The 9,761-nt window shown below is 33.2% G+C and overlaps 1 protein-coding gene across 1 annotated transcript; it reads right to left on the bottom strand.

The window, feature by feature from the left end:
• Positions 1 to 2,612: 2,612 nt before the first annotated feature.
• Positions 2,613 to 8,343, bottom strand: LOC134684786 (tyrosinase-like protein 2). Its single transcript, XM_063544095.1, has 3 exons — positions 8,026 to 8,343; positions 7,456 to 7,568; positions 2,613 to 3,867 (listed from the first exon to the last, which is right to left on the bottom strand). Exons 1-3 carry the CDS (start codon positions 8,341 to 8,343, stop codon positions 2,613 to 2,615), a joined length of 1,686 nt encoding a protein of 561 aa, XP_063400165.1.
• Positions 8,344 to 9,761: the final 1,418 nt, after the last annotated feature.

Here is a 9,761-nt window from a genome sequence, read left to right as displayed (position 1 = left end):
AAAAGAACACCACACAGTATAAATCAAATCTGTACATTCAAAGGAAAAATAAAGATGCACATTCATCTATAATCAGTATGGTTTACATGGACTCCCTATCCGTTTCTTTACTTATGCTTTTAGATTTCACAATAACCAATCTATTAAATACAAAGGTTCAAAGTACTAAAGCCTAACCTGTCTGCAAAAGTTGTATGGGCGCCACCATCGGCTGTTTGAACATTAGGGAATAAAGTTGATCTTAGATTTGCTAAAATAGTTGTAATCAGAATCTTTTCTTCGATTGTAAATACAATGATTGAGACTGATCAAAGAGATTGTTATTATCATAAAATAAAATTGAGAATGGAAATGGAAAATATGTCGAAGAGACCAAAGAGAATATAACAGCCGAAAGCCACCAACGGGTCTTCAATACGTCGAGCAAATTCCGCACCCGGAGGCGTGCTTCAGCTGGGCTCTAAATAGAAATGTGTACTAGTTCAATGAAAAATGGACGTCAAACTAAAACATATAATAAACTAAAATAAAAAAAACCACTCAAGATTAACAAAGGCCAGAGGCTTCTGACATGGAACAAGTGCAAAAATGCGAAGGGGTTTAAGAGGTTTTGTGAGATCTCAATCCTCCCCTATACCTTTGGCCAATGCAGATTATTAAAGAAACACATAGCAATCATCATGCATGAGTAACACAACATGTGCAACTAGTAGACCAGGATGTGCACACATTTCCAGATCACGTTGTCAGTCTCTCTCGACTCATTAGTTTTGAATGTTCCGTAGAAATCTTCTATCTCTTTATCAATTCGTTTTTGTCAATAAAGCCATTTGTGCTATCTTTGAAGGAGTTAGCATGAAAAAGACAGGAACTAACAAGAATCAATGTAAAGCCCTGATAATCATTAAAGCACTAACAAGCGTGTATGATCATGATGATGTTTATGCACATTAATAAGTATCAGTTAAATAAAACCAATTCACAGAAGTTATCAAGTGAGTTCCTAAAGGAGAATTAATTGTTTTTCATTACAATCGAATGACACACGTGAGTTCGTGGACTTAATCCCAATTAGCATTGATTAGTGATTCCATGACTATATTATATTACGTCAAGAAATATCCACATATACTAACACCAAATGAAATTCTGAATGATTTGCATTGGCAGCACCATAGAAAGACGGGTTTGAAAGGTTAGAAAAGTATGTTTAGTTAGCTTTGGAAATGATCTCCAAAAATAAAACCGTGTAAACAAAGATTGCCTACAGGTTAAAACCTAAATAACTACTCATTTTCAAAAAAGCTGTCTATGTTTCTGCTCAGAGGAGGTAAAATTTTGTAATCAAAACCTTTATTAACGATATAATCAAAGTCTTCATAACATAATTGTTAGAAATTGAAATTTTTACAAATTAATCAATATCTGGTTAAAATATTTTTCCTGACGGGAATGACAGCTTACATTGTCTGTAATAAATTCTTTGTTCCAATTAATTTATAGCTCTGAAGCAACTTTTCATTCCTAAATCTATGAAATGAAAGTATAATTTATGTCTGAAAGTTATTTATACAACTTATTTAAGACACGCAAGGATTGGACTTAAATAGTTCAAACTAGTTTTTGTCCATAAATAGATTATCCACTTATAAATACCTCCTTGTATTTTTATTTATAAAGCTTTGAATCATTTCTTTTTTACTTTGGACTTTTCACATTTAAAAAGGACGCCCAAATCAAACGAATATATATATAGAATAAAACAATTTTCCGTTACATTTTAGAAACTGAAATGCCCGTTTCATTTACATGTGTTCCGCGGATTGTCTATTTATATTCTTATTTATGAAACAGTTCGAAATTGATATCGAGATCAATCGATTGATCGACATAGTATCGATAATTAAATTTGGCTTAATATGAGTGACGTTTTGTTTGTGTCATAAACTCAGATGTTAATTAAAAAAACGTACAACACTGGAAACAGCATAAGTTTCACAGAATAAACACGTCATTATTGAAATAAGAACGAATACATTGTAACGATGACCGACTCATGCAATGATGACGAAAGAAGGTCTACTTGTGAAGGTGTAATTTTAGTCATCGTTTCGCATTTTGAGAAGCTTAACGGTAAAGTTTATACTGCTGTAATTGACACCATCAGCACGGATATGTCATTGAATTTCTCATAGATCTCATTTTTCAAAATAAATTTGAAGCATGATCAAGCATACTAGTACTTTCTTGGGTCCTTAGTATCCGTAGTTTTATGTTAGAAGGATATATAAGGATATATAATTTTATTACTTAACTAAGCGCAATGTACTTTGTATTTGTCGATATTTAACTGCATGGGTCATGTATACACCAAGTATTGTAGTGAATGTTGTGTTTTGTTTTAAATGACGTAATCTATGTTATATTAAATAAGTGTGATAGTATCTATAAAATGTTTCCACGTCGAAACTTTGGAAAACAAATGTTTGTCTTTATAAAAATACACTAGCAATTCATGTTTCTTGAAAAATGATAAATGTAACCATAATAGATCTTTTAAATGTGGCATATTAACACAAATGTTATTTCAACATGGATATACCACGTGTTGTTTAATAGCAAACAAACTTAATTTTAACTCGTTTGTCGATTACATCTTCTGCTAACGGATCAAAGGCGTAGCCACCCTTTTCTGCATTCTCAAGCGTATCTTCGTACATTTTGGGCTCTTTTTGGGTAGCATCTATTACACCAGCACAAGTTTCGTAAACATCTCCCTCCTTGCTCAGGCATAATGTAGTACATGCATTTCCAAGTTTGTTGGTGACGCTAACATATGTCTGACTAGGCCCCAACTCTGGATTTTTGATAGCAACAAAGGCGTAGGTCCATACAGGAATGGTGATATCGCAAGTGATATAGTCCGTATATAGGCCACTGTATGTTACACCATTTGACTTGACAATAGCTACAGCGTTTTTACACATACTTGAATTCGCATATTTTGTTTCGCAACCTTTAATAGAGTCATTTATCAATTTTCTTTCAATCGAGTCATGGAAAACTATCTTAATCGGCGCAAAAACCCATTTTTCGACATTCTCGTTTCCTGATAAAATTTTAGAATCTCTTAATGGTCCGGATAGATGATTCGGGTATTTCCGTGAACGATCGTTGTTTTCCTTAACGTTTGCGAACTTAGTGACACTGACGCAAACATTCTTTTCACACTTTGCAAAAACCGAATTTAAACAATTGTTTTCACATGTGGGATACTCTTCATATCGATAAATGTTCTTGGTAAAATAATGACTATAGCCATCAATGTTTTTCAGCGGAGTTAAACGATCCATATATTTATCTGGCATTTGCATACTGCTAACCCACAGTGTGACGTAATCATCTTGAGGGTCTTTACCTTTACTTCTCATTTTATGACAAAATTCCTCCCATACTGAATCTATGAACGAGTGATGAATCCAAAATGCTGGTTCTTGAGCACTGGTATTAAAATCGTTCATTTGGCCACCTATTGCCGCGTGTATAGAATTGTGAATTGCTTCGAATATGAAACCCTCTTCTGCAGTCGGCTCACTGATGTCAGCATGACTTTCTTGGGCAAGAATTTTCCTTATCCATGCATGCGTGATAAAACTTCCTTGGGCACCAAGATCTCTTTGAAGCGGTACACCCCGGATTGTTTTCCAATAGGCAAAAGGTCCCTTTTTGACTATTCCCCAAGGATTTCCTAGAAACTTGTCGGAAAACATAACAGTATAGGGAGGTTTCTTCATTTCGTCGTCTAATCTAGAATCCCAGTAACACAAGGTTATATTAGGGTTCTTTTTTCTTAACAGCTCTTCAAATCTATATAAAAAAATAGCAATGTTTTTATAACATAAATCATTGGACTTGAAAAAAAAGATGTAAGTTGATATAACCAAACAATATTTTTTTAAACATTGTATTCAAATCTATAAAAATAATAGCATTATTTTTATTACATGAATCATTGGACTTGAAAAAAAAGATGTAAGTTGATATAACCAAACAATATTTTTAAAACATTGTATTTATTCTGAATTAGGAAAGATCAAATACTAACAAGAGAAATAAAAAGAAATGCAGATAAAAGTAAAATACATTTAAGGATGTACTTAGATGAGGTTTTGGGATTTGTGTCAAATGTTCGGAATCCTTGGTGTTTTTCCATACAATTCAATGTAAAATATTTTGCCCCATAACACTCATTTATTTTTTTTATATTAGACTTTATAGCTCATAAAAGGTCATTTACCAAAATTTTAGAAGATTCTTAGTTTTATTTCTTTTGTTTTGAGACCCAAGAATACCAATGCAAACATAAGGTAAAAGTTAGTTTCAGCCTTTTCCCGCCATATTTTAAATCTCAAATATCTCGAAAAGGAGGTCCATGACCTATCAATACGTTTAGCTTATTTTTATCCTTAATGGATCCTTGATGGTCTACCAGCTTATAGTATCAATTTTAACTTCTTAATTTGTTAATTTTCACCTTACCTCACCTAATTACACCCTTAAAAGAGGGACGAAAGACACCAAAGGGACAGTCAAACTCGTAAATCTAAAACAAACTGACAACGCCATGGCTAAAAATGAAAAAGACAAACAGAAAAACAATAGTACACATGACACAACATAGAAAACTAAAGAATAAACAACACGAACCCCACCAAAAACTAGGGGTGATCTCAGGTGCTTCGGAAGGGTAAGCAGATCCTGCTCCACATGCGGCACCCGTCGTGTTGCTTATGTGATTACAAATCCGGTAAATAGTCTTATTCGGTAGGTCAAATTCATGAAAGGGAAGGGGATTGTAGTTACGACGTAAGGAACATATCCGATATCATTTGTGAAACGGTTATTCCATAACGGTCAACCAACTCGTGATGGCGTCCGTAAAATTTACGAAGGGATGATTTCAACTTCACCATTTGGAACTCTTGGTTTAATAGCTTCCTTGTGAGCAGTAACCCTCTATCAAGAAAATCATGATAGGAAATGCAAGCACGGGAATATCGTATCAATTGGGAGATATATACCCCGTATGCAGGTGCTGCTGGAATGTTGCTACTTAGAAATGGGAAGTTCACAATTGGAAAGCTGAAATCATCTCTTTTGTCGTAAAGTTTTGTCTTCAACCGACCTTCATTGTCAATTTCTAGATGTAAGTCAAGATATGAAGCCGACTTAACTGTATCTGTAGTATCCTTTATCTCCAATTCGATGGGATAGATGCGATCCACATAGTCACCAAATTTTGAATTGTTTAGTGAAAGAACGTCATCTATATAGCGGAAAGTAGAGTTAAAGGATATTGCTAACTTCTTATCTTTCTTCCTAAGAAGTTCCTGCATGAAGTCAGCCTCATAATAATAAAGAAACAAGTCAGCAAGTAGAGGGGCACAGTTTGTTCCCATTGGGATGCCGACAGTCTGTTGAAAAACACGTCCCCCGAACGTAACAAATATGTTGTCAATCAAGAAATCAAGCATCTTGATAATATCGGTTTCAGAGAATTTTTTGTTTGAATCAGAATGGTTCTTTACAAAGTATGATTTATCCCTCCCTAAGACAAGATACTTGTATCTACGTTGGCCATTCTTTTTTATGAAGCAAAGTAATACCAACTCTTTTAATTTGTCTTTTAGTTTGGAATGTGGAATACTTGTGTAAAGAGTAGAAAAGTCAAATGTTTTAATACTGTTACAAGATATAAGAGAGTTAGATTGTATGTACTCTAAAAGATCTTTAGAATTTTTAAGTATCCACATCTGATTCACGCCACCTCTAGAATAGGCAGTTTCACAATAACTTTGAAGCCCGTCTTTGATTGCTGATAAAATGGATGTTAATAATTTAGAAAGGGGTTTCGTGGAGCACTTGGAAGACCCAGCAATATACCGTTGTTTGTAAGGACACTTATGTAGTTTAGGTATCCAATACAGTGATGGAAGATCCAGTTCTTCATCTTTGGTTGACTTTATTTGAAGGACCTTTCCTAAAAGACACTTTGATGAGTATTGACATTGCTTGTTTGTTTGATTGATTATTGATTGTTTGTTCAGAGGCAAAAGTTTCAACCAAGTAATGACAAGGACAAAGCAACAATAAATACTTTCGTAGATTTTGTAAAGAAATCGAATGAGATAAATAAATAAAAAAGAAGTTAAGGAGAAGAAGAGTTGTCTCATTGGCACTCACACCACATCTTCCTATATCTATTATATCGTCACCATAAATAAACAGCTGCGCCATGAGCTTATAATACGCCCGTCGTCTTGGGTGCAATAATCATAAATAGTTTCTGAGATACATCTTGACATGTGAAAACACCTTTTTTTAACACAAAAAACTCAATATTTCTAAAATAAATTTGGAATCATTCCCCAAATATCATACAGATCTTTAGATTAATATAACTAAGAAGTGTGTTAAGTTTTAAGCAATAATCATCAATTGTTTCTGAGAGACATCTTGTCATGTGAAAGCCCCCCCTTTTTTTTTTTACAAAAAACTCAATTTTTCTAAAATAAAATTTTGCATCAAAACCAAAAAGTATAGAGATCTTTAGATTGATATAAGTAATAAGTGTGTAAGGTTTTGAGCAATTATCATAAACTATTTTTGAGATATGACGTTACACGTAAAAACCCCATTCCCCATTTTTACAAAATACTCAATAACTCAAAAATTCAATTTTGAATCATCACCAAAAATTATACAGATCTTAAGATAAATATTACTAAAAATGTGTGTAAAGTTTTAAGCAATTATCATAAATCATTTCTGAGAAACAGCGCGACATGTGAAAAAAACAAACCCCTGTTTTAGTTACAAAGTCCCGTAACTCAAAAAGTTTTTATCTTATTTTCACCAATAGTATACAGATCATTTGATCAATATAAGAAACAACTGTATTAAGTTTCATTAAATTTGGACGAGTCGTTCTCAAGTAACGGTGCGACATGTTTACTCCGGACAGACGGACGGACGTACATACGGACGCCGGACATTTGTATACCATAATTCGTCTCGTCAAAATTTTGACGGGCGTATAAAAACAGGAAATGTTACAAAGACGTCATATAAAAATGCACTACTCACTGACAAAGAGTTTTATAAGGTTGCTTTTTTCAAAGCAAAGAATGTGAGAATCAATCTACACTAAACATAGGATTTAACGTCTTCATTGCGATCAGACATGGCTACGTTTTATGTACAACATGAATACCCTTAGTTAATTATTTTCTTACTTTCAACCAATTTGTTTGTCGAAATATTTATACATTATATATGCCAATTTGCTTTATTTTGGCACGAGTTTTGGTAATTGTTATGCATTAAAAAGTATATCTTTTCTTTGTTACTGTCTATTTTTACAATTAGTTTTACTCAAAACGGGTGAATACTGACCGTAAGGTATAGTATCTGTGCCATCCAAAGAAATTTGGGCCATAGTGGACAGAGTAAACTGCTCGTTTGGTGTGAAAGTCGGCAAACCAATCATAGACATTCGGTTCTTTACTCTGTGGAAGAAAAAAAGTTAAGTTAATTAAACAAATATATTTCGTGCATTTATCATTTGGATTTTTTGATAACGACAAAAAAGGCGATTTTAAGTATTCAGATGTTAGAAAAAATCTGCATACAGCTACATGTATCTGATATCAGAATCGATTTGTTATTACTGCGAAACTCATCCAGTCAGATTAATTGCATTAATTATAACGTCACACACATTTCTGAATTTACAGTTATCATTATCAATATCTATTGTACGTCACAAAAAGAAGCAAAATATACCAAAAGGGTAATTAAAACTCATACGTCGAAAACTAACTGACAACGTTACGATACAAGTTAGATAAATATCTCCAATGACGATGTTCCAATTACAAAACATTGAATCAATGTCTAAGTTTTATATCATCAACCCCGACCAATGAATTATAATCGGTCATCTGATCACAAATCAAAACTTACTTTGTCTTTTTTAAGAGCATTAATAGCATCCCAAATCTCATTGCGTTCCATTTTTGACAGTGACCTACATTCACGGCGTACTCGTTTAAATGGATGCCAATAACAATCTTGGTGCACTGTCAGCTTCATATCCTCTTTCTTTAAAGGTACCAGATCTGTACTATTATCTAACACGTCCAAAATGCATTGGTGTTTTGCCGTAGACGACTTTTTAGCACATTCGGCAAACTGAGGTGGTAAATCCACACTAACAATACTCGACAAAACAAGATTTCCAATGTTGAAAAGAAGAAGTGTGAATAAAGTAAACACCAGCATTTTCTGAAAATAGAAAATTATAAATAAGCTTACTTTTTTTTATCGTCCTGAGATTGATACTGTAGTAAAGTACACGTTCTGTCATAAAAAAATCAACAACAAATCTAATGATTGACCAATGATCTTTTCAAAATACGACGTCAAAATTGTTAACTCAAAGATGGTGGAGCGGACACTACAATTAAAATTTTTAGGATATAAGAAACAAATAAACAAACAACCAAACAAAAACAAAACCCCCAAAAATGTATAATTGTCGACAATGTGATAACATATATCCAGACATTTTGGTTCCAGCAAACTTTTACAAAGTTCAGATGGTAGTATATTTTCATTGTTACGTGTTGTAGCTGATGATAAATGAATGAAAAGGCCACTGTTAGACCAGCATCAATAAGCAGACAATACATCATTTAAAGCTATAAAAGCCCATGCATTGACAAATACAAACAATTCGAATGACAAAAGTAACTGTCTGATTTATATTCAAAACAATAAACGACAAACAAACATGATATACAGATGTACAGAAACACGCAATAATCACTTTATCACTACACACTTTGGAAAGTCATATATTGCAGCAATTCACCAAAACGAACTATAAAAATTAAATTTTTGTTTTAATGACAACCAACACATGTACTATCCATTGTTAAAACACCTTTTCATCAACACAGTTTCAACATTGCAAAATATTGTTTCTATATGGGTTTACAATTTTTGGGCCAAAAAACAAAATCAGACTTAAACTGTGAAAATACACGAAAGTGACCAACTAAAAGATAAATTTCTGAATGCAAAATGTGCACAGTTTTCAATTACTGTTCTTTACTTATTCTTCCAAATATGAAAAACCTACACTTTATAGATGTCATGCATTCGGAGCGTTTATTTAATTTAACTCATCATACAATAACACCCAAATCCAAAACATTCGAAAACAAGGAATTAAAAGTAGTATAACACTTTAAGAAAGCTAAGTATGTGAACAAAAATAGTTGCTTTCTATCTATGAATGAGAGTTGGGACATTAGTTAGTGACCTCTTAATTTATAACTAAGAATTAAGAAAGGTATTTTCTAATTAATGCCAGTACCGCAGCAGTGAATATTTAAAGAGAGGCAAAGGGTATTAAATTGATATTCAAACTAAGAAGTCGAAAACGAACCGACAATGCCATTACATAAACGATTAAAGACCACCAGATGATCTAAGCTGAGGATAACCGCGAGGATAACATTCCAATAGCAGCGGTTCAGACCAAATGCTGTCAAAAAGATAACACGAAATGCATTTAAAAAGTCCAAATAAACTCATCATAGATACCAGGACTAAATTTTGTAAATACTCCCGACGCGCTTTTCGTCTACAAAAAACTCGCCAGTGACGCTCAAATCAAAAAAGTTAAAAAGGCC

The sequence above is a fragment of the Mytilus trossulus genome, chromosome 9 (genome assembly GCF_036588685.1).
Source record: "Mytilus trossulus isolate FHL-02 chromosome 9, PNRI_Mtr1.1.1.hap1, whole genome shotgun sequence".
NCBI lineage: Eukaryota > Metazoa > Mollusca > Bivalvia > Mytilida > Mytilidae > Mytilus > Mytilus trossulus.
Note: the sequence above shows the minus strand (reverse complement) of the source record. Positions and strands in the feature narration are given on the sequence as shown.